We start from the raw sequence: 25,330 nt of genomic DNA on the forward strand, positions 1-25,330 counted from the left end.
GAGATAAAGTGACTTACCCAAGGTCACACAGATGGAGGGGGGGGGGCAGGGGAAAGGGAAGCCAGGAAGTGCCGGGTCCCAGAGTTGTCAGGAGACTTCGTGTGGAGACTCACCAGTAAGTTGAAAAGCTTCAGCGCCCTCCCTTCCCCAATCTGAGATGGAGGGCTAAAGCTTCGCCCCACACATATGACACAAGGCTGGAACTTCATTAGGTGTGTTTATTCCTGTATAAACCATTACAAAACCATGTCGAGCGAGGGCTGGCGCCGCCCTCCTCCCCTCCCGCCCGTGTCAAGACTCCACCTCCAGCCCTACCACTCCACAGCCTCCACCCAGGCCCAGCATCTCCCCAAGACTGCCTGGCACCCCAGTGTGGCTGACACCCCTCCTCTGTCTACCCCAGAGGCTGAAGAGACTTGCTCGGCAGCAGACGCCTCCTGCAGAAAAGGAGTACTGGCCCTTTAAGAGCCAAGGAAATGGCAGCTGAGCAGAGGTTAACAAAAAGCGGCCCCTAAGGTTTTTTCCCCTTTTTCCCATTTCCAGCCTGTCTCCCAACCTTGGGGAGTTGGTGCAAAAGAAAATGCCCAAAAGTCTTCCCGAAGGAAATGAGGAGGGGCCTTCTTAGCCTCTCCCCACAGAGCTGAGCTTCCTAGCAAAGGGTGGTGGTTGGGTACAGTTTTAGGACAGGGTGGTCAGTGGTTGGGGGGGGGGGGGAGAGTCTCAGACTTCACATCTGACCCCCGCTGTGAGCCTGGGGAGGGGCTTGTCCAAGGTCACTTAGGGAGAAGCCAACACCTGGCGTCAGGGCCTCTACTGCTTGGGCCTGCCACCATTTCCACAAGTTCTCTGGCCGGGCCTCAGATAGCTCCTACCTCCTCTCCCCTCCGTTTTCTTTGATGTCTGGAATTGAGGGGGCGACACCAAGTTCCCAGCTCCTTGGGATAGAGGACCCCATTATCCCAGCTAAGTAAAGGAGTGATCTGGGGTCCATTCCTGGGGCTCTGAACCAAGGCCTCATGGGAAAGGAAAAATCCTTAGCCTCAAATTGACTCAGAAAGACCCCCTATACCCTGATTGACTCTACTCAGACCCTGACTGGACAAGAAAGCCTTCCTGATACCCCTGATTAACCACAAAGAATCCCAATTCCCTGATTGGCCAAGAGATAACGCCCAGATTGGAGGATTTCGCTGGAGGATGCACTCTCCCCGACCCCCCCAACAGGCCCTGATTGGCTGGAAGATACACCTTCATCAAGGCCCTGATTGGCTAAGAGGTACGCTCGCCTTGATTGGTGTTCTGAACTGGGTCTCCCGAGCCGCTCCCCAGTCCCTCATGAGGTTCCCCCCAGGCAGGACAGCCTAGGTCCAGGAGGGGTGAGAGAAGGTGATGCCATACAGCTGCGCCCAGGATGAGAAGACCCTCTTCTCGGTGATGAAGCGGTGGTGGTTGCCCTTGCGGCTGTGTTCGTTCTGGATGTAGGTGACACACTCATCCGGCCCCTTGGGCTCGTAGTAGTGGTAGGGTATGCGCTGCAGGCGGGGCCGCTGGCTGGGGCACAGCAGATGGGGGGGGCGGGGGTCAGGTCAAGGGTGAGCACCGGGGGAGGGGGGGTCCCAGCCCTTCTAGCCCCTCACCCCTTCTAGCCCCTCACCCGCCACAGGGTCTCAGTGAAGGAAATCCCTTGCTCTCCCTGAGCCACCTAGAAAATGGGTAGAGAATGGACGGGGTTCGGGACTATGTAAACTTGGTGGTTTTAATTTAAGCAGTTGTTTTGGCTGGTGCCAGTGTCTTACGCCTGTCATCCTAGCTACTCAGGGGGCTGAGATCTGAGGGTCATAGTTTGAAGCCAGCCCTGGGAAGAAATATCTGTGAGACTCTCATCTCCAATCATTCAGGGAAAAGCCAGGCGTAAAGTGCCAGCCTTGAGTGAAAACAGAAGCCGAGCGAGAGGGGAAATCCTTAAAGTTCAAGCTGGGATATAGAAAACAAAATTTGTTTTTGAGTGTGTGTGCGCGCGTGCATGCTGATACTAGGGCTTGTTTTGTTTTTCTTTTGTTTTTGTGCTGGTCCTGGGGCATGAACTCAGGGCCAAGGCACCGGGTACCTATCTTCTTTTGCCCAAGGCTAGTACTCTACCACTCAAGCCACAGCTCCACTTCCACGTTTTGGGTAGTTTTACTGAAGATAAGAGTCTCAGGGGCTCTCCCCTCGGGCTGGCTTCGAACTGCAATTCTCCGAGCTCAGCCTCCTGAGTTGCTAGGATGATAGGCCATAAGCCAAGCTAAAATAACAACTGTTAATAAACGAAGCAGGCTGAGCTTGGGATAGAGCCCTTAAGGCAGCTCACAGAGTCCACCTCTCTGTAGAACAGCATGGACACCCCATTATAGAGACCCTTGAATACACCCTAGCCAAGACACCCCGATCCCTCAGATTCATGCTGTAGCCAGCAACTGGGGGCACTTTCCCCAGAGAACCCAGGCGGGGAAGGCTCACCTGCAGTACTCGGGGGGAACCATGCCATAGACGTGCACATGATCACACAACTCCACTGCAATCCCCAAGGTAAACCAGCCTGTGCTCAACCACGAATGGGACTTCTCCCTGGGGGGAGGGGGGGGGCAGAAGGGGTCATGATGGAGGGAGATGCGGGGACCATGGGGGAGGAACAGGCATGGAAAAATGGCCAAGCCACCCAGAGTTTCCCAGACATTTCCTAACCACCCTTCAGGACCCTGCCCCCAGTTGTGACTTCCAGTCTAGTTGCCCTGTGGGAGCATGCATGTGGCAGGGTGCTTTCCAGAAAGAGGAGGGGCAGGGAGAGGGCTCCTTTGAGGGAACAAGAAGCCGGGCATGCTGGGCATAAGGTCATGATCACAGCCGGGCTGGCTAGGAGGGGCTGTGACCACAGAGCAAGCTAAGAGCAGCTTTGCCTGAGCTTGAAGCAAACTCCTAAGGGGAGACTGATCAGAGAAGGCCATGCCGGGGGGACCACAGTGCAGAGCAAGCTGTAAGACAGCAGCCAAGAACCTGCCTTGCTACGGATGTAACGTGACGGCCACAGAGCCCTCGACGTGTGCGTCCGTTACACAAGTATGGGAAACACCGTGTAGAATGTCACGGATGTTTTAGGTTGATTACATGTGTTTCTGAAAATGTTTTACTCTTACGCAGTGGGATGTTCTTTGTCAGCAAAACTGACGAAAGAGAGAGACTAATCAATACTGGGAACGAAAGAGGACAATGACTCCCCATAGGGAAATAACAGATGAGAAAATTCGGAGCCAGGGGTCAGTGGCTCACGCCTGTGCTACTCAGGAGGCTGAGCTCTCAGGATCAATGTTTGAAGACAGCCTGGGAAAATAAATCGAAGCGACTCTTATCTTCCATTAATGAGCAAAAAGCCAAAAGTAAAGCTGTGGCTCCAGTGGTAGAGCTCAGCCTTGAATGAAAAAAGCTAAGGGACGGTGTCCAGGTCCTGAGTTTAAGCCCCCCACCTTGCCCCATACAGGAAGGAAAAACAAAATTCTGCCAGGGACTGGTAGCTCAATACTTGTAATCCTACTACTCAAGAGGCTGAGATATGAGAATCGAGGTTCAGAGCCAGTCTGGGTAGACAAATTAGAGACTCTAATCTCCAATTAACCTGCAAAAAATGAAGTAGAGCTATGGCTCAAGTGGCACAATGCCAGACTAATGTGAAAAAGCCAAGTTGACCAGGAGGCCCTGAGTTCAACACCAGTGCCATCACTAAAGGAAGAAAAAAGAAAGAGAAAAGGGAATGCCAGGCCCTAGTGGCTCATGCCTGTAATCCTAGCTACTCAGGAGGCAGAGATCTGAAGATAGCAGTTCAGGGCTGGGGATATGGCCTAGTGGCAAGAGTGCTTGCCCCGTATACATGAGGCCCTGGGTTCAATTCCCCAGCACCATATATATAGAAAATGGTCAGAAGTGGCACTGTGGCTCAAGTGGCAGAGTGCTAGCCTTGAGTAAAAAGAAGCCAGGGACAGTGCTCAGGCCCTGAGTCCAAGCCCCAGGACTGGCCAAAAAAAAAAAAAAAAAAATGAAGATAGCAGTTCAAGGCCAGCCTGAGAGGTAAAGACGGTGAGACTCGTATCTCCAATTAACTACCAAAAAAAGCCATAAGTGGAGCTGTGGCTCAAGTGGTAGAGCATTAGCCATGAGCAACAAGTTCAGGGACAGCGTCCAAGCCCTGAGTTCAAGCACCAGGACCAGCACCGAAAAAAAAAAAAGAAGGAAGAAAGAGAGAGAAGAGGATAAAGGGAAAAGGAAATTCCACAAACAACTTGTGTATATGAATTTAACAACTTAGATGAAGTCAACTTCATAAAAATCCATATATTAGAGTGTGGCTTAAGTGGAAAAAATTCTCAGCAAACCAGCAGAACTTCCTGAGCACCTTTCTGATGAAGGGTAGCCACTGAAACCCTGCAGATAACATTTTCAATAATGAAAGACAGAACGCTTTCCCTGTGAGATTAGGACCAAGGCAGGAAGTCCTCACTTACCACTTCTAATACAACTTGGACAGTGTACTGAAAATCTTCACCACAGAAATAGGGCAAAAAAAAAAAAAAAGAAAGGAAGGAAGGAAGAAATAAAATTGTCCTTATTTGCATTCAGCATGATTAAAAACTTTTCAGGGACTGGGAATGTGGCTTAGTGGTAGAGTACTTGCCTGGCATGCATGAAGCCCTGGTTCGATTCCTCAGTACCACATACACAGAAAAAGCCAGAAGTGGCGCTGTGGCTCAAATGGTAGAGTGCTAGCCTTGAGCATAGAGAGGCTCAGGGACAGTGCCCAGGCCCTGAGTTCAAGCCCCAGGACCAGCAAAAAAAAAAAAAAAATCTTAAAAACCTATCAGCTAGGCAGATACAAGGTCAACAGAAATCAACTGATTTTTGGGGTCAGAGGCATGGCTAACGTGGTAGAATACTTGACTTACAATGTAGCACAAGACCCCGGGTTCAAATTCTATACTACCAAAAGATTTCCATCATTTAAAAAATAAAAATGGGCTGGGAATGTGGCTTAGTGGTAGAGTGCTTGCCTAGCATGCATGAAGCTCTGGGTTCGATTCCTCAGTACCACATAAACTGAAAAAGCCAGAAGGGGCGCTGTGGCTCAAGTGGTAGAGTGCTAGCCTTGAGCAAAAAGAAGCCAGGGACAGTGCCCAGGCCCTGAGTTCAAGCCCCAGGACTGGCAAAAAAAAAATTTAATTTTAAAAAGATATGCATATATATATATATATATGTAGAACATATTGTGTCAAATGAAATATAATAAGGTGTACCTTTTGTGTGTGTGTCAGTTGTGGGGCTCTGGGCCTGGGCACTGTCCCTGAATGATTCAACTCAAGGCTAGTGCTTCCAGCTTTGTTTCTGTGGTGCTGAGGAAGGGAACCCAGGGCTTCATGCATGCCGGGCAAGCGCTCTACCACTAAGCCACATTCCCAGCCCTAAGTGTACATTTTTTAAAAGAACTTTTTTTAATGTGGTTACTATGAATTTTAAATTACATATGGGCTCACATTATACTTATATTGGAGCATGCTAATCTAAGTTTTCTAGGGCAATTAGTCAGAGGAGGGCATGCTGGGATGATGGACCTTTACAACACAGCACGCTGGGAGTACCTCTGCTTAAAGCAAGGCATGCTGGGAAGAGTCTAGTTTTACATAAAATGCGACCCTATGGGAAGCCCTCCTAGAAAGTTGCTAGGAGACGCTGTGTGAGCAGAGCATGCTGGGAGCCCTTGTTCCCTCAGAGCGGTGCATGCTGGGAGAAAGCCTAGGGAAGATGAAGTCATGCATAGCACAGGGGAGATGACTCTGTTAAACAGCTGGACATAAAGAGAGCTTTCCTAGGAAAACTGACTAGAATGTGACAAGAAGTGACTAGACCCTCCCCCCCCCCCGCCGAGCAGTGCATGCTGGGAGCAACAGGCCCTAAGGCAGGGTCTGAGAGGGAGGGGGCAGGCGTGAGGCCGGTACCTGTCCTTGCCCGTCTCACCCCGGAAGAGGTCGTCAAACTGTTGCATGCGGTTGGGAGAGACGGCGTAAGCCTCCATGTTGGGGAATGCCAGGCCTGCCCTCTGGATGACACGCACGAGGCTGCCTTGGGGCTTCTGCATCTTGCTTGGGGGACCCCAAAAGATGAAGACAGTTTCCGGGGTCCGGTTGACAAACTCCTGGGGCCTTCGCAGCACCCGGAACACACTGGAATGAGCCACCACGCGGAAGGTGGTTTTGTTGCCTACGTCGGCGGAGTAGCCCGTGGTGGGTGCATCATTCATGCGAATGGTGCACTCAGCCCGCTCAATCTCCGGGCCCAGTTTGGTGCCCAGAAGGTGGCTGGAGCTGGTGACAATCACACACTGGTGGCACCGGGAGGGCAGCGTCTGCAGAGAAAGGGAAATGAACAGTATCAGCCAGGCGCCGGTGGCTCACGTCTGTCATCCTAGCTACCCAGGAGGCTGAGATCTGAGGATCACGGTCTGAAGCCAGCCCAGGCAGGAAAGCCCCCATGAGACTCATATCTCCAATAAACTACTCAGAAAAGGCGGAAGTGGTGCTGTGGCTCAAGTGGTGGAGAGCTAACCTTGAGCACAGAGAGGCTCAGGAACAGCGCTCAGGCCCTGGACTGGCAAAAAAAGAAAAAGAAAAGAAAGAAAGAAAATCAACAGTATCACCACCAGTCTTGTAGACTTGAGCTCTCTATCTCCGTACCTCCATAGCCAGGAGCAAGTCATTCATTCAACGTTTACCAATATTTATAACCAGCTTGGCTAATGGCCAAGTAGTAGGGAACAGAGTACTGAGCAAAAACAGCTAGGAGAGAACATGAGGCCCTGAGTTCAAGCCCCAGTACCAGCACCAAAACAAAAAGAGCCAGACAGTTAGTGTAATGGAATATAGGCTTAGGGAAAAAGCAGCCTAATGGCAGGTGATCAGGAGGAACTAGAATGAAAGCTCCTTTAAAATGGCCATCCAGGAGGCCTCTCTGGGTAGAGACCTAAAAGGTGGAGAATATTCCAGGAAGAGAAAATAGGAAAAACAGACCAACGTGGGAATTTAGATGGTGCCTTGGAAACCAAAAGGGGGCGAAGGGGAGGCCAAGTTGACAATCCAGAGAACTGGACATTCTCCACTGGAGTGCAGGACCTGGATTTGAACCCACGACAGTATGACACAGATTTCCAGCGTGAGCACCAGCTGCGAATGCCTCTCGTGGCTGGTTCCCCATCTCCACCGGAAGCGCTTCCTCTAAGAGCACGGCCTGTTCTGTGCACCGAGTCCCATCGCCGAGGCTCCCCGGTTCTCAGGTGCTTCGGTTCTCCTCCCACCGTGCTGGAAGCAGCTACAAACCGGGCTCATCTCCTGCCTCTCCACCCCACCACGCCCCAGTCCCCGCTTTCTCTCTCCTCTCTCCTTTTCCTGTTCCTTGGGTTCTTAGGATACAGAAAGACTCCATCAGCTGCCAGTCCCTCTCCAAACACCTGCTAATGGGCCTCTTCCCAGTGCACCACCTAGAGAAAATTCAGTGAAGGAGAGGAGAGAGCTACTACAGAGAGAACTCCAGAAATATAACAGCTACTCAATTCAGGAAGACAGAGGAGACAGTGCTAGATCCTAACACTCAATGAGCAAGGAGCCAGCAGGAGTGGGCGAAGTACTTTGGCTCCCCCTCACAAGCTGTGTGCCCTTGGACAAGTGACTTTACCTCTCTGAACCTTTGTTACCCCAGCTCTTCAAGGATGACAATAATGCTGAGCTCACAGGATCTGCCCGAGAGTTACTCATGATCACAGAGCCTGACACTTAAAAAAAAGCCAATATTATTTCTGCTTTTGGGTTGTCCAGGATCCCAGTGCCCTGCTCTCAAGTCTAGGCAGACTCCACAGAGACCCCGTGAAATCCAGAGGCACATCTCAAAGGGACCATGACTTGGCAGATGACAGAATATTAGCCCTGAAAGGAAGACCTTGTGAAGAGCCAGCCAAGGGCTGAGAGCAAGGCTCAGACAGCAAGTCCAGGTACCGGTTTCGGATCAAGCAAAACTAAAAAAAAACAAACACAAAACCTTAGAGAACTGAGGCCCAAATGGAGCACTTGTGGCTCGCACCTGTAATCCTAGCTACTCAGGAGGCTGAGATCTGAGAACTGAGGGTTCAAAACCCGGCCCAGGCAGAATGACCGTGAGAGTTATCTTCAGTTAACCAGGAAAAAGCCGCAACAGAGATGTGTCTCAAGCAGAAGACCACCATCTTTGAGCAAAAAAAAAAAAAAAAAAACCTAAGGGACAGTGCCCAGGCCCTGAGTTCAAATCCCAGTACTGGTACACACATACACACACACACACACACACACACACACACACACACACAGAGAGAAATTGAGGAATCAGAGACTAGTGAGAGGGGGCTGGGCACTTCTCCAAGGTCACACAGCATGCAAGGGGCTATAGTCACAGAGGATGGGGCCTTGACTCCTATGGCTCATCACTTTCTTCAAGAAGGAAGAGGTGAATGAGGCACCGGCGGCTCACGCCTGTCATCCTAGCTACTGAGGAGGCTGAGCCCTGAGGATCGTGGTTCAAAGTCAGCCAGAGCAGCAACGTCTGTGACACTCTCGTCTCCAACTGACCACCAAAGAAGCAAGAAGTGTCAGGTGCCCATAGCTCAGACCTCTGCAATCCTAAATACTCAGGAAACTGAGACCTGAGAATCACGGCTCAAAGCTCGGGCAGGAAAGTCTGTGAGACTCTTATCGCCACCAAAAAAAACCCCCAAAAGTGGAGCTCTGGATGGGGGGGAAGTGCCCGAGTGGTAGAGCACCAGCCTTGAGCAGATAAAAGCTCAGGGGCTCATACCTGTAATCTTAGCCGGTGAGATCTGAGGATCATGGTTCAAGGCCAGCCAGGGCGGGGAAAGTCGGTGAGACTCTTATTTCCAATTAATCACAGAAAGAGCCAGAAGTGGAGCTGTGGCTCAAATGGTAGAGCGCTAACCTTGAGCAAAAGAAGCTTAGGGAGAGAGAGTTCTGGGGCCCTGAGTCCAAGCCCCAGGACCTGCATTTAAAAAAAAAGGGGCAGCGGAGGGCGGGGCGGGGCGGGGGGGGGCGGGGCTGGGATGTAGGTCAGTGGCAAAGCGAAAGCGCTTGCCTAGCAAGTGCAACATCCTGGGTTCAATCCCCAATACCAAAGAAAGAAAAGAGCTGCGAGTGGATGTGTAGTAGAGTGTCATCCTTAAATGAACAAGCGAAAGGCTAGTGCCCAGAGCATGAGTTCAACTCCTAGTACCAGCACTAGAGAGAGAGAGAGAGAGAGAGAGAGAGAGAAAGCAGGGGACTAAAGGAGCAGGGCCAGGGCCTGGGCCCCAGGGCTCCGGTGGTTTAGGAGGGAGAGGCAGGAGAGCACCACTGATGTGTGGTGGGAGGAGCCGCGAGCAGCCAGTCCATCCGGCCCATCGTTCTACCTTGTTGCCAAGAAGGGGGATGTAACCATGGGCGTAGCTCCACTTCTTGAGGTTGACGGGCCGACGCGTGCGGCCCCGTAGGGAGCCGTAGTGGAAGACCTCATTGGCACTGTTGGAGCTGTAGAGGATGAGGATGGTGATGAGGGCAAAGAGGATCACGAACACCGCTGACCGCTGCTCCTGGAGAGAGGAAAGAGGCTGTTGAGGGCCCGGGCGGCCGGCAGGCTCGGCATCTCAGCTCCTTGCTGCCCGCCATTGCCTTGGGCTCACGCCAGCTTTTCACACCACAGCACGCAGGCCGCCAACGCCTCCAGCAACCGGAGCTCCCTGTCAGACAGAGCACCCACAATCTGTTACCCCTCGGACCGGATCCCCGAGGACTGGGGCGGGGTCAGCCGGGCACCCCAGAACCCCAAGCCTGCAGTAGAGAGGTCCTTGGGGCGGGCTGGCTTGAATGCGCTGGGCGGAGGGACAGGATTCCCTCCATGTACAGCTGGCAGGGTGTTTAGAGACAGGCGGGGGTACCAAGTAAGGGGGCCTGCGCCTTCTCCAAACCAGTCTCCGTCAGTTATCCTTACGTCGTCAGCTTTCCCACACCCAAAGGTCCCACTCCACAGATCCAACCGTGAATCAAAATGTAGTGAGCCAGGCTCCAGTAGCTCATGCCTATGACCCCGGCTATTTGGGAGGCTGAGAGGAAGACTGCATTTGAAAGCGGGGTGGGGTGGGGGGTGGGGGGGAGACACCAATCTGAGAAACTCATATGACAGATTAACCTGCAAAAAAGCCATACCTGGAGGTATGGCTCAAATGGCCATGAGTGAAAAAGCTGAGCAAGAAAGGAAGACTCAAGACCCAGCACACAGACACGCCGAAAAGTAGTTATGCCTCTGATGGTTGTATCTTTACTGAACACGTACAGGTTTTTCTTTTCTTGTCATTATTCCCCTAAATAATACAGTGTAACAATTCATGTGGCATATACACCGGATGGGGTATTATTAGCAATCTAGAGATGCTTCAAAGTCCACTAGAAATTCTACGTTATTTTATCTAAGGGACTGGAGTGTCCCTGGATTTTGTATCCTCAGGAGATTCTAGAACCAGTGCCCCATGGAGATGAGCTCCAAGTCCTTCTGTCTGCCTGCTCTGTGGAAAGGCCAGTAGGGGGTGCAGGGGACCCTGTACTTGGGTCTGAGTGCTGGTGGGCTTGTGAGGGAGGTTCCTGCCGGCCGCCCCCCTCCCCCCACCCAGCTTCTCGCATGCAGGCTTCTTCCCCAGTGCTGACTTGTGGCTCTGAGCAGCCAGGCAGGCCGGGAGCACCTCTGGCACCTGCTGCAATCCCCACCCCATCCCCAAGGCCCACTCCGGTAGCGGGGCTCCATCAGGGCCTGGCTCCCAGCCCGTGGGGTGGTGGCACGCCTCTTTATACGTGCTGCTTACATCCTGATAGATGCATCCAGAGTGGACAATATGAGAAATAAGAAGACACATTTATTAGTGCGAGCGCCGCACAGGGCTGCTCTCTGAACACCACGGGGCTTCCTGCTAGCTGTGATTCAGTGCCCTGCCCAGCTCGTCAGGGGAAAGAGCAAACTTCAAAGTATGGTTCCTATGGGCTGCATGTCACTTTTACACTATTAAAGAGTCGAAAATGATCCGTGCCAGGTGGCTCACACCTGTAATCCTAACTACTCGGGAGGCTGAGATCGAAGGACTGAGGTTCGAAGCCAGCCTAGGCAGGAAAGTCCATTGAGATTCTTATCTCCAATTAATCACTAAATAAAGCTGGAAGTGGGGCTGTGGCTCAAATGGTAAGGTGCTAGCTGTGCGCAAAACAGCTCAGGGACAGCGCCCAGGCCCTGAGTTCAAGCCCACATACAAGAAAAAAGTCAAATCACCCTGTCAGTGACATCTATATTTCTTAGTTTCAATCCTTTATTACTCCAAGTTCCAGTTATAATTGACCTCTAAAGTCCTGTGAACCCTAGGCTATCATACCCTACCCCACCTCCAGACCTCACCCTCTGCCAAAGGCTATCATGGGAAGGGTGGTGCAAGGCCTGGCGCATAGTAGGTGCTCAGGAAAGCATGAATACATAAATGCCGGCGAATCCCGACACCATCCGAGTGATGTTCACATTGCCCCTCCCCAAGCCTCCGCTCGCCTCCAGCTTGCCAACCCCCCACTCCAGTGCAGCCCTCCTAGCCACCGCCTGACCCACAGATGGACACGGAAGAGGCAGGCACTTCCCAAAGCCCCTCCGCAGATCGGTCGGTGGCCACAGCAGGACTCGAACGGGAATGCCTCCCAGGCCATCGGCTCTCGGGTGCGGGTGCGGGTGCGTTAGAGTCATCTCCTTCACAGAGGGAAGTGAGAGGCTCAGACTGGGGATAAGAAAGGAAGGGGACTTACTTTGTTGCTACTCATCTCTCTCCGGCGTCTGCTGAGGGGGAGGGGCCAGTGTCCTGCAGGTGGCCCGGGGGGCAGGGATGTGGGGTCACACCTGCAAGCCACCAGAAAGGATTATGGCCTGGGTACCCTCTCTGGGTCCAGCCGGTCAAAGGCCTCACCCTCTCTACCTAGACATCTCTCCTACAAGCCCACAACTTTAAGGCTCAGAGTTGTGTCCAATTCACAGAGACCCCGAGGCCCAGAAAGAGAAGGAAGTGGGCCGAGCTGGTGAAGGTAGAACCCTGTCTTGTTCCTTATCTACTTCCTGAATACTAATGGCAAGGAGCACCATTCGCACCCAGCTCTGATCCATCCTCAACATTCCCCCCCCAGCAGGCCTCCAAACTCCTCTGCTGATTCCCTTCTGTCTGAGGCCGGCCAGTGGGACTGACTCTCCCTCCAGCACCCCGACTCCCACTCATTCTTCAAGCCTCAGGGGTGGACCAGGAATTTCCTGCACCCTCCCCCAGCCCGGGAGGAGCTCCTGGAGGTACATCCACACAGATGCACCTGGACTATCGACCGCCACCACAGCTGCAGGAACAGGGGGAAGGTCCGCAGAGATCAAAGAATTCGGGCAGTAGCAAGTGAGATCCTGGGGTCCAGGGCAGAGCCTCCGCTCTGGAGACGCTATCACTTCCCACTCCTCGGGGTCCAAGGCTGTAGTCACAGTCTGGGCCAGCTTTCCTCCCTGCCCCAGCCGGGGCCTAGGGAAACCAGGCTCTGCCTAGCCTTCCACCACCCCCTCCCCTCTCAACTCCACCCTCCTTCTCCCCCCCCCCCCCCCCCCGGCCTTCTCCACGCTTGAATTTCCCCACCTGTAAACCTGGCACAGGAACTAGCTTCGGGTCCACCTCCCCCAGGCCAGCCAGAGGAGTGGGAGAAAACCCTGCCTGTGGAGAGGGCTCCCCGGCTCTGTGCCCTCTCCTGCAAGGGGGGGGGGGTGTCCCTCCCACTCGGGCCACTATCTCCGCCCCCTGACCTAGAGGCTGTTTACTCCCACTGCCACCGGGAATAGCCAGGGAACCTCAGGCCGAGCTCCACACATCCTGCCTCTGATTGGCCAGATCCTGGCCTCGCCCCTCCCTAGCGCCCCACCCCAATCCAGCCCCCGGGGTGGGGGACGGGGGGGAACCAACCCCAAGCTCCTCCCCCACACTGGTCGGGAAACTGAGGCATCTCAGGAAGGAGGAGCAGCGCTCGTCCCATCAGCCCCGCGGCCTTGGCTATTCAAGGCCCTGGCTCCGGGCCCGAGCTTCCTTCTCCGGGACCACCCCGGGGGGGCCCCCAGCCCACGCCCCACTTTCCCACCTTTGCCCCTAGCAGGGCCCTGAGCCAGGACCGCGACGCCCCCCACCCACCCCCACCCCCCGGTCAGCCCGGCTACGGGGCCCGCTCGGAGGCCATGGTAAAGTGACAGCAAGTCAGGTCAGGCGCCAGTGCCAACTTACTGGCTGGGGGGCCTCGAGCAAGCCATGCGACCTCTCTGAGCCTCCGCTTCCTCATCTGTGGAACGGGGTGACAAGAGTGGGGGGGCAATGCAAGGTTACTGGGAAGGGTTCACATCACTGCTGCTCCAGGCCCGTGTCTCCCTGGGACTGCGAGTGGGAACCCCCCCACCCCCCCCAAACACACACAGACAGACACCGCCTCGCCCGGCCCCGGGCCCTGGGCGCGCTGAGACTCACTCTCCACTCCACAGATGGGGAGACTGAGGCTCCGATCGGAGGGAGGGAGGGCGCCCAGGGCCTCGCAGCAGCCCGAGCCGGCTTGGGGGGGGGGGGTGCCTGGGTTACAGGATGGGGCCTGATGGGGTCTCCCCGGGAGAAGCCCAGGCGGGAGCAGGGCCCGGGGGGGGGGGGGGAGGCGGCGGTGCCGGGCGCGCACCCAGCCCCGGGCCTGGCATCAGGGGGTACACTGGAAGGGGGGGGCCCCCCGGGGGGCAAGGGCGGGGCCGGGATGCCCCCACCGTGCCCGGGCGGGAGGCCCCACCCTGCGCCCCAAGTCCGCATCCCGGGGTGCCGGAACCCCAACCCCAGCCCGCAAGGGAAGAGGGCGGCGCTGAGCTCTCCCCCAGAGAGAGTGGGCGGCCGGAGGCCCGGCGAAGCCCCAGATCTCGGGGTGCGGCTGCCCGGGGGTGGATGAGTGGGGGGAGCGGGGGGGGGGCCGCGGAGCCCCACGTCCATCGCATCCCCAGCGGCCCCGATTTCCCCGAGCGCAGGCAGGGCCCCCCCCCCCGCCCCGCCAGCCTCCGCGGCCCGTCCCCGAGCGGCCCCCCCACCCCCGGCCCCGCTCACCTCCGCCGGGGAGCGCCGGGCCCCCCGCGGCCCCCCGAGCCCCCTCACATGGCGCCGGGAGCCGAGAGCCGGGGTCCCCGCCGCTCCGGCCGCCCAGGCCCGCAGCCGCCCGGGCCCGCGGGGTCCTAGCGCCGCGCGCCGCCCAGGCCCGGCCGGGGAAGGGGGCGGGGCCTGGGGGAGGGGCGGGGCCTGGGGGAGGGGCGGGGCCTGGGGGAGGGGCGGGGCCTGGGGCGGGGCGAGGAGCCTGGGCGGCCCCGCCCCGTCCTGCGGGCCCCGGGGCGCCCCCAGTCACCCCATCCGCACAGCCCGACTCTAACCACAGCCTTTCCGAGCCGCCGCGTCGAGTTCGGCCCACTTCGCACTCTCCTTACCAGCAGCGAGTCCTTGGATGGGGAAACTGAGTCCCAGAGCAACTCTGGGCTAGGACGCTGAGGAGTTTCTCTCTGCACATCCCGATAGAGGGGCTCCCCATCCAGAGCCCGGGAACGGAAAGACCGACACCCCCCCTTCCCCCCCCCCCCCCCCCCGGCGAAGTTAGAGTTCATGCAAGGATTCAGGACCAAAGCATTCCGCTTTGCAGCTTCGCTCCCCACCTTCCTTCTTGTTTGCCTTTGGGAGCTGGAGAGGATGGGGGTTAACAATAATTTTTGAGGGTTGCCGGGTGGGTGGCTCACACCTGTAATCCTAGCTCCTCAGGCGGCTGAGGTCTGAGGGTCTCGGATGAAGCCAGCGTGGGCTTGGAAGTCTGTGAGATCCTTATGTCCAATTCATCAAAAAGCAGAAAGTGGAGTTGTGGCTCAAGGGGTAGAGCACCAACTCCATGTGTGGGGGAGCTGGGCGAGGTCAAAGCTCAGAGTTTAAACCCCAGTACCAGCACACACACACACACACACACACACACACACACACCACTTAAGTACTCATCACATCCTTGTGACAATGAAAATTAACTGAAGTAGCCATTGTTAAAACTAGACACCAGTGGCTCACGCCTATGTAATGCCAGCTAACCAGGAGACTGAAATCTGTGGATCACAGTTCAGATCCAGCCAGGCAGAAAGGTCCATGAGACTCGTATCTCCGATAACCACCACAATACTGGAAGTGGAGCTGTGGCTCAAGTGATAGAGCACCAGCCTTGAGCAGAAAAAGCTAAGAGATAGTGCCCAGGCCCTGAATGCAAGCCCTAGTACCAACACACACACACACACACACACACACACACACACACAGTAACCATTGGTGGGGGGATGGGTGAGCAAATGTACTCCATCCAAGTACTTTAAAGTAGACTATTAAATTAAAGTACGTAGGTCAATGGGCTCTGCCAGGAAAAGGTGTCCAGGCCATTTGCAGGAGACTTATATAGAAAAGTTTAAAGAACTGTTTCTTGTAAAAACCACTTTGAAAAACAAGTAGTAAACTTTTCCATTCCACTCCTGGGAACCTATACCCTGGGGAAATCCTCGCAGATGCCCACGCCCAAGGCCACCGCAGCGCTGCTTGAGATAACACAAGCGAGCCAGCCAAATCACCCAGCCATAGGAGAATGGAATATTTTTGTACATTATGCAACATTTGCTAAAGAGTATTATATAGCAGGGGAAATAGATGAGCGACCGTCATTTGGATGACTGCGAGAGACATGAAAAAGATAAATGTTGGAAGATGAATGAAATGATACAGCATTATTTAAGCATAAAGCAAGCAGTAGCTCAGCTCTTACAGCCAGAGCCTGAAGATAGCTTTTGCCTATTACAGGGATGACAATCTTTTAAACAAAAATGAAAGTCAAGAACACAGTTCTCTCCCTAGGGGAGGAAATGAAGTTAGTCACAGTCTGGTCTGTAGGTGGGACTTGAGTTCAAGATGTTCATAATGGGGCTGGGATGTGGCTCAGTGGCAAAGCGCTTGCCTAGCAAGTGCACCATCCTGGGTTCGATCCCCAGTACCAAGAAAAGACAAAAATATGTTCATAATATTTTTATACATTGTAAGTTACAAATATGACATTATGTATATCAGTTAACTACACAAAAAAAAAAGGAAGATAATGAAAATGAGATGTCCTTGTATTAAGATTGAAGTGTTACAAGCGTGGTGGCACACACCTGTAATCTCAGCACTCAGAAGGCTGAGGCAGAAGGATCGAGTTCAAGGTCAGACTGGGCAACAAAGTAAGACCTCATCCTATAGCCAGGCACAGGTAATCCTAGTTGTTCCGGATGCTGAGCTCTGAGGATCACAGTTCCAAACCAGCCTGGATAGAAAAGTCTGTGAGATTCTTATCTCCAATTAACCACCAAAATGCCCAAAGTGGAGATTTGGCTTAAGTAGTAGAGCATTAGCCTATAGTGAAAAAGCTAATTAGGAGCCTGAAGCCAAGTTTAAACCCCAGTATGGGTAAACTCTAGTACAGGCATACACACACACACACACACACACACACACACACACACACGTCACCACATATCATGTTAATAGTAGTTCTGAAATGATATGACTTGAGATTTTTTTTTCCCCTTTGGGCCTAACTATATGTTTCCAAAAATTAGGAAAATGATCACAGAAGATTTTTTTTTTTAAATTACAATTGCTGGGCACCAGTGGCTCAATCCTGTAATCCCAGCTACTCAGGAGGCTGAGATCTGAGGATCAAGGTTCAAAGCCAGCCTGAGCAGGAAAAGTCCATGAAGCTCTTATCTCCAATGAACCACCAAAAAAGCCAAAATGGAGCTGTGGCTCAAGTGGTAGAGCCCCCAGGTCCTGAGTTCAAGCCCCAAGGATCCCAGGAACAAAAACAATACAATAGACACAATGTTTGTAAAGGTGCTGAAAAAGTGTGGGGCAGATTCTGAGGTGCCAGACTTTGAAGTCAGGCCCCACCACGTGAACCCCATTTTAGAATCGAACCCTGAGCCAATCAGATTTGTACCTGTGTTCTAATCTTGCTTGCACAGCTGATTGTTGTAACCCTGTTCTTTGCCTTTATAAGCCCTGTGTAATCGCAGCTCGGGGCTCCCTCCTAACCTCCGCTGTGTCGGTGGGTAGGACGAGGCCCGAGTTGGCAGCTCGTTAAATAAAGCCTTGCCTTGCTTTTGCATTTCGGAGTGTCTGAATCTCGGTGGTCTTCTTGGGGGTGGTCTTGCGACTTGGCACAACATTTGGGGTTTCGTCCGGGATGGCCCCAGAGACCCCGAGATCCCAGACTCCGAAGGTAAGAAAACAGCGCTGTTCATTTGTCTTGTCCTGTAATTTGTCTGTTTTGCTTTTGCGCGAGTCAGTTTGGTTTTTGGCCGGAACTGACCAGGAGGGCCTCCTAAACGAGACTCAACCCGCCCACCTTGTACTCGGGTCCACTCCTTCTGCACCCTTGCAGGAGGTTGTGGGCCAACTCGGGTCCACTCCTTCTGCACCCTTGCAGGAGGTTGTGGGCCAACTCGGGTCCATTCCTTCTGCACCCTTGTAGGAGGTTGTGGGCCAGCTTGGGAGATCTCCAACTTGTAGCTTTTCTTAGGCCTGTGTGTTTTCCTCCTTTTGTATTATCTTGAGGACCCCCATCTAGCCCCCTAGACTTGATCCTAGCTCACTGGAGGGAGAAGGAGATAGCTCAGAACCAAGGTGTGGCCCTTAAGAAGGAAAAGGGGATCACCCTGTGCAAGTCAGAATGGTCCACCTTTGAGGAAATTGAGGGAGCTTTGACATAGGGAGGAAGCACGGAGGAGGAATGTTTCCCGCTCCATACTCCCCACCCCAGTTAACTCTACAAGAGGAGGACTCTGAGGAAAATGTTTCAGCTGTGCCCTCCGCTCCGGAGGGTCCTGCCCAGTCAACCCAACGGCGCCGACAGCCCAGGACACGGACGCATCAGCCCCAAGTCCAAGTCCTGACCCGCAGCCGCCGACAGGGTGGACGTAGGGCCAGCCCAAGCCACCCACAGGTGGCAGGGAGTGACCTCACCATGCTGCGCTGTCATCTCTGTGTTGTTTGTAAGTCTAACAGTCTCTTGTGTCAAACCTGCATAGCTCATTGGAAAGATGTACAGGCGATGGTTCAGAGTGTGTGTCCACAGAAAGAACTCTGGGGGGACCCCCACCCAGCCTTCTTAAGCAGAATATATATTAAACTAATGGCATAGAAGTAAACTCTCATTAACTCTATGTATGTAGGAAGAAATGGCAAAATGGGCCAATGTTTCTCACTAATATATTGGAAAGCTGAATGGATAAGTATTTTTAATTGTAATTCTTGCATTAAGGAAAAATTGTCATGTGAGTTCAAAGGTCTTCATGCCATGCAGTAACTGGGACTGAAAAAAAAAAGAGGCTCTTTTGAAACAAGCAGTCTGTAGGCAAAGGGCGGCACCTGGTTTCAGAATGTCTGTGAGCTTCAGTTTTTCCAATGCAGATAAAAGCTAAAGTGTTGGGTTAGTAAAAAGGCTTTGGAAATCAAGAATACATTTCTAGATAAGAAATTTGGAAGTAAAATTGTCCTAAATAATTATCGCAAAGTGAGAAAAGGAGAATTATGGCTACCAAAATGTTTAATTGCCATTCTAGCTTCTTTGTAGTTTTTTTTGTAACAGTTTCCAGCAGGCCCACAGAGAAGCACAGGTGATTCCTACAAGTTTGTCAAGATCTAATACTGGCCCTTAATAAGTTCCAGGTAAGAGAGCATGCTTAAAAACTACTTCTGTGTGGACCACCTTGTTGCTTCTAATTGGAGTAAAGTGGCCTTTTGTAAGACTCACTGATCTGAAATCTGCAGTTCGAAGCCAGCCCGGGCAAAGAAAGTTCCCTGTGAGAGACTTGTCTCTAATCAGCCAGCAGAGTGCTGGGAACAGAGTTGTGTGGAGCTCAAAGTGGTAGGGTGCTAGCCTTGAGCTGGAGAGCTGAGGGACAGCGCTCAGGCCCTGAGTCTAAGTCCAGTGGGAAGTCACTCCTCCTGGGACAAAAGTGATGGAGCATCCAGAGGCAGTAAGCCACTGCTTGGATGGCAGAGATGGTGTCAGATCCTAGAGTCACTACTGTTGGCCTTTCAAAAGTTAAAGCCGGGAAGTCCTAGAAGAATAGTTCGTAAGCATGCCTTTCCAATGCCCATGTCTGTCTACTGGGCAGGAATTTACCAGTCATCTGTGATAGTGGTTAGTAAGGGTAAGTTTGTCAAATGAGAGGATAGATTAAAATCTCACCCCCCGCATTTACTCAAAGCCCTGACTGGCAGTGAGAATTTTAAGCTCATACATCTGTTTAGTAAAGAAAGCTTGTAGACCTGAGATTGTCCTTATTGAGATCTGTTAAAGGCCTGTCACCTTGCCAATGCCCCCAATCAACAGATTACTAAAGGAGCTCGCCTCTGTGGGAATAGGCCAGGCGTGTTTTGGGAAGTAGATTTCACAGAAATTACAAATATTTGCTAGTTTTTGTAGACACCTTTTCAGGATGGGTTGAAGTCTATCCAACAAAGCATGAGACTGCGAATGTAGTGGCTAAGAAGATCCTGAAAGAAATCCTACCCAGGAGACTGAACTCCTTAGAACCACGGTGGAAGGGACCCTAGACGGCATCTCCACTTGGGTTCATTGCTTCTACGCCAGGCCAGCTGACCCCTTTGCCCTGGATGACAACTACCGTGATGGAACATGGGAGGTCTCCAAGCACCCAACTCAGCCGCTTTGCCATCACCTCAAGAAAAGAAAGTTAGACTGAGACTAAGGTTATAGGTTCCTGGCTAGGTAAGGTCTACGCCCCTGAGTCAGCCTGAAGAAGTTACAGAAGATGGATGATCTTCACCCATCAGCCCCCCTTTAAAATCAAGGGACCAGAGTTGTTTTTGGGAAGATGAGGCAGGATAAACTAGAGGCATGCAAAACGGAGGTACAGAGACTATTTTAAGAAATGGTGACAGGCCCTTTGGTTACTACATTGAGCCCTACTGGCCCATGCCTTACCTCTATATCATCCTCTAGACATGCAAGCCATTGAAATGGACAGAATGGAGCCATGATTGGCTCCGAAGGTACCAAAAAGAAAAAGGGGGAAATGAGGTGCCAGACTTTGAAGTCAGGCCCCACCACGTGAACCCCATTTTAGAATCGAACCCTGAGCCAACCAGATTGTACCTGTGTTCTAATCTTGCTTGCACAGCTGATTGTTGTAACCTTGTTCTTTGCCTTTATAAGCCCTGTGTAATCACAGCTCGGGGCTTCCTCCTAACCTCCGCTGTGTCGGTGGGTAGGACGAGGCCCGAGTTGGCAGCTCGTTAAATAAAGCCTTGCCTTGCTTTTGCATTTCGGAGTGTCTGAATCTCGGTGGTCTTCTTGGGGGTGGTCTTGCGACTTGGCACAACAATTCCACTCCCAACAGTGGCAGGAATTCCAGGATGGATGTGAGCAAGAGTGAGATCACCCTCACTTTTAGCTTTATAAGCTTCCACATTCTTTGTATTGTACTCATTTGGCAAATTATTAACACTTTGTAGTCAATTTACCAAATTAGGAGATTTGTTACTTTTGCTTCAACTGCGAAATTCAGTGTGTAAACAAGTCCTTGGTGGCAGCTCAAAAGGCTGAGATTTTGGAGGCTCGAGGCTTAAAGCTAGCCTGGGTGAAAGTGTGAGACTCCTCCAATTAACCAGCAAAGAGGCTGGCCTGAAGATGTGGGTCAAGTGGTGGAGCACCAATTGTGAGCAAAACCCAGCCTGCCTGAGGCCCTGAGTTCAAGCTCCAGTACTGCCCCCTCCCCCCAGCAAAGATGGATATCAAAATTCAAAGCCAGCCCAAGTAGAAAAGTTCACGGAGACTTTTATCACCAGCTAAAGCTGTAAGTGGAGCTCAACTGGTAGACAATTGTGCGGGGTGTTTTTGTTTTTGTTTGGGGGGGCGGGGGGTTTCCTAGCTCCCTGAGTGTAAAAGCACCAGCCACGAGGGGATGGGTTGGGGGGGGGGATGAACACCTTTTCCCTTTGGGCTCTGCCTCCAGCCGACCTGACCCCACCCAGGTAAGGCCCAGGGCAGAACAGAAAACAAGGGTGGGAGGGAGGAAAGGCAGGCCAAACTATAAGATTACCCAAGAGATGGGGCCTCCAGCTCTGCTGCACCCAGGCCCAGGAAAGTGAGAAGGTGCCCTGGGCCAAAGCCAGATGGATACCTGAAGCTCTCCCCCTGGGGCCCAAGGCACCTGGCCAGCCTGGGCTGCAAGTCCAGTTCCAGGCCAGCCTGGGCTGTCAAAAAGACCCTCGTCTTAAAAACCTAGAACCAAGCCAGGCACCTGTATCCCTCGCTATTCGGAAGGCTGAGATCTGAGGATGGAGACTCAACGCGCCAGCCCAGACAGGAAAGTCTGTGAGACTCTTATCTCCAATCAACTAACCGACCAACCAAACGAATAGAAAACCTCCAGAAGGGGGCTGGGAATATGGCTTAGTGGTAGAGTGTTTGCCTGGCATGCATGAGGCCATGAGTCTGGTTCTTCCATACCACATAAACAAAAAGCTAAGGTAATTATTATTTTTGCCAGTCCTGGGCATTCAACCTTAAGTGAAAAGCTAAGGGAGGGGGCTGGGAATGTGGCTTAATGGGAGAGTGCTTGCCTAGCATGCGTGAAGCCCTGGGTTCGATTCCTCAGCACCACATATACAGAAAAATCCGGAAGTGGCGCTGTGGCTCAAGTGGCAGAGTGCTAACCTTGAGCAAAAAGAAGCTCAGGGACAGTGCCCAGGCCCTGAGTTCAAGCACCAGGACTGGCAAAAGAAAAAAGAGGAAAAAAAAAAGAAAAGTGAATGGAGAGAGCCCAGGCCTTGAGTACAAAAAGAAATGAAGTAAAATAAACCCTAGACTAAGACCAAGACCCAGAGAACTGGACTCCCCAGAGCGGGGCTCAGCGGCCACTGGAACCCACGCCCGCCTTCCAGCTCTGGCAGAAAAGCCAGTGGGAGAGGGCAGTGGCCAACAGGCGGGGGCCTGGACTGGCCAGCAGCACCAAGCTTATCCAGAAGCAAGAAGTGCCTTCCTCCTCCCGGACGAGGGCTGGCACACAGGTGGACCTCGTATTCGGGGGGCTGGGGCACCTTGGCATTGTGGTCCTCACTTGGCTCCCCGTCCAGGCTCAGAGGGACGTTGGGTGAATCCGCAGCGGAACCAGGAAACGGACAGGAAAACAGAGACCTAAAGAAGGGTTCCATTCCTAGGTGCATCTCTCCTCCACAGAGATGGGGGTGGCTCCTGACACCCACCTACACTCACCTTCCAGCAGCTCCAGGGCCAGCAGTGGCCAAGGAGAGGCGTCCTCAGCCTCATGCTGGGGACAGCCTTCGGCAGGCAGGACAGCGGGGAGCATCCGCACCCCTGGGGAGGAGGTGGTTGGTGTCCGTCTCCTTCCAGTCACCTCACCAGGAACAGACGTGCTTTTGGCCAACCCGGCAGTAAACACCCCACCCAGAGGCAGGGCTAGGACAGAGGGGCCTCTGTGTTCTGGGCCCAAGGGCTGGGCTATGGCTTCCCGAGGGCAAGGAGGAAGGGGAGACAGCCTCTCAGGAGGGGGCTGAGTTCTGATTCCTCAGGACCCACAGAACCTAGGCCTTAAGACATCCAGAACGCGGCCCCAAGCAGGGAGACAACTAAGGTAGAATGCAGGTGCTACCCTCCCCCCTAGGAGACGGGGGAGGGCTCCATGAGGAGGACCTTGTTTTGTTGTTTTGCAGGTACTCAGGGCCCTTAGCTTTTTTTGCTCAAGGCTGGCACTCTACCACTTGAGCCACAGCTCCACTTTTGGCTGTTTGCTGGTTAATTAGAGGCAAGAGTCCCATGGATTTTTTTTTTTTCTGCCCTGGCTGGCTTTGAACCTTGATCCTCAGAAGATCTCAACCTCCCGAGAAGCTAGGATTACACGTGTGAGCCCCTGACATCTGATTGATGGTGTTTCAAAAATGCCAACCTGACAAGCCCCCCAGGGCAACCGGATGCCTTTGAACTCCTGTGAGGTGAGGACTACTCTAATACCTTTATAGATGTAGAAACTGAGGCACAGAGATAGATGGCATTTACCTGCCAGGGTGCCAGAGCCTGGCAGGGAGTAGAGTCAAAATCAGGCCATACTTTAGCTCTGTTTCAGCTGCCACCCAACTAACTCGTTTGCCCAACCCTTATACTTAAGAGACACTGGCCATTGTCCGGCCAACGGATGTGGTTTGGTTTGGCTTCCAGCCTGCTCCCCCACCGGGAGGCTCCCCTCCCTCCTCCACTCATGAGTCCCCTTCCGGGCCACCTGGAATGGGCCAGGCTGAGGCGGGCAGTGCCGGGGCCCCAATGTCCGGCGTCCAGGCAGGCCCACCTGAGAAGCCAGGAAGAAGAAGACATAAAGTCCCAGTGTGAAACGCTAATATGATAACTCTTGGTAGAAAAAAAAAAAAAAAAAGAAAGAGGTTTCAAGCAAAGATCAAGCCAAGTGCCAGGCTTGAAGTGACAATGACACAGGGCCCCCCGAGGCTGAGGCTGAGCTCTGGACACCAGGGCTCCGTTCCTCCGCCTCCTGAGTTCTGGGTGAAGGTAGGAGGGGTAACAGTCGTCTCAGCTTTCAGGCCTGGCCGCATCCGGGTTCAGTCACGGTGCTGTCTGCTCTCCACCTGGCCTCCAGGACAAGGCTGGCCTCGTGGAAGTGGGGGGGCCCTGGTCGCCCCCCCCCCCGCCCCATGCATGCCTGGGTGCCCTCAGACTCTGCTGGCCCACTCCCAAGCTCAGCAAAGGCCGGGCGCTGGCCCGAGGCCTCAGCTACCACATCCTACCCACTTCTGGGCGCCCCCCTCCCCCCCATCTTGATACCCACCTCTCCCCCCAGCTCGGCCCTCCGCCCTCCTGCCTTATAAAGGAACCAAGTCCAGCGTTGAAAGGGAATGACCAGAGTTGAAAGGGAATTTAACTGGCAAAATCTTTGGAATGTAACCCGCAGGCCAGGAAAGCGAGGAGGGGTGTCATTTCCTTCCCACTCTGACACAGGGTAGAATTTCCTTCCCACTCAGGCTGTAGCTCAGCTCCCACTGAGCACAGAGCTGGGATCCCAGAGAGACCGCAGTCCTGATCGCAGCTGTTGGGGAACCCTTGGCTTTCAGGGGATGGGCATTGGAGAGGGCGCCCGAGAAGCCGACCTTCCCCCAGCCCTGGGGAATGCGGAAGCAGGCCACAATTCTCTGGGTCCGGAACCAGAAGAACCAGCTTTGCGGAACAGCCCCAAAACTTTCTTGCCAGCCCATGCGCCCCCAGTCTCACCCTGGCCTGGCGCTTTCCGGAGTGACCGAGTGACGGTAGCTCATGGGCGGGTCCTATGGCAAGCTCGCCAGCCTATCAGCTGATCGGCCGGGACGCGTCTCTGGGGTCCGCGTATGCCTGGCTTTCTTCACGGGTAAGGAGATAGGTAAAGCGATCTCGTACAGCCGCGTGCACCTGAGGTCTTTCCTGAGCCCCCCACTCCACCCTGGCCTTGCCTGCAGGTCGGGTGACCAGGGGAGAAGGTGAGAAAGGGAGCTGTTAGAAGCATAGCTGAGCCTGAATCCCCGCACCAGGGAGGCGAACCGAGCCCGGCAGCAGCACTGCCAGGACAGCCCCAGAGGAGTCCTGGGGGCGGGGGGGGGGGGGGGGGGGGAAGGGAGGGGGAGGGGCCAGGCCCCATGGCAGGCAGGGACGGGCAGGTGGAAAGCTGGAAGGAAGCCAGCCTGGGGGGTGGGGTGGGGTGGGGGTGGGGCGGGCCCTCCAGTAAGTGGGGGTACGAGGCCCCCTCCCCAGGCCAGACCCATACGCACGAGAGACACAGCATCCAGAAAACACACGTTTACCCGTACGTTCCAAAGACCCTCACGCCTACCCAACTCCAGGCTCCGGGCTGCCCCCAGCGGGGCGACCAGCCTGAGAGAATGTGGCACCAAGGGCGGCTGGGGGGGGGGCAGGGCTGGCACAAGGTCAGGATGCTGGTAACGTGGGAGGGGCCGCGGGCCCCAGGGGCAAAGGCCACTTGAGAGACCTGGTGGTGGGGGTGGACCCCCAAACGAAGCCACGAGATTCTTCAGGAAGCAGGCGTGGAAGAGGAGGGC

The 25,330-nt window shown here is 53.9% G+C and overlaps 1 protein-coding gene across 5 annotated transcripts; it reads right to left on the reverse strand.

Annotated features, from left to right (window-relative positions):
* Positions 1 to 204: 204 nt before the first annotated feature.
* Positions 205 to 14,388, reverse strand: St6galnac6 (ST6 N-acetylgalactosaminide alpha-2,6-sialyltransferase 6). Of its 5 annotated transcripts, none has more exons than XM_048343527.1 (7): positions 14,252 to 14,388; positions 13,406 to 13,460; positions 11,916 to 12,006; positions 9,500 to 9,679; positions 6,018 to 6,424; positions 2,500 to 2,607; positions 205 to 1,547 (listed from the first exon to the last, which is right to left on the reverse strand). In XM_048343527.1, exons 2-7 carry the CDS (start codon positions 13,429 to 13,431, stop codon positions 1,334 to 1,336), a joined length of 1,026 nt encoding a protein of 341 aa, XP_048199484.1. In that variant the 5' UTR covers positions 13,432 to 13,460; positions 14,252 to 14,388; the 3' UTR covers positions 205 to 1,333. The 5 variants fall into 5 exon arrangements, with proteins under 5 accessions (XP_048199484.1, XP_048199493.1, XP_048199519.1 ...); XM_048343536.1 differs by having other exon boundaries at positions 205 to 1,551; XM_048343562.1 differs by lacking the exon at positions 13,406 to 13,460 and having other exon boundaries at positions 14,252 to 14,376.
* Between the last annotated feature and the right edge of the window lie 10,942 nt (positions 14,389 to 25,330).

This window comes from Perognathus longimembris, chromosome 1 (genome assembly GCF_023159225.1).
Source record: "Perognathus longimembris pacificus isolate PPM17 chromosome 1, ASM2315922v1, whole genome shotgun sequence".
In the NCBI taxonomy this organism is placed as follows: Eukaryota; Metazoa; Chordata; class Mammalia; order Rodentia; family Heteromyidae; genus Perognathus; species Perognathus longimembris.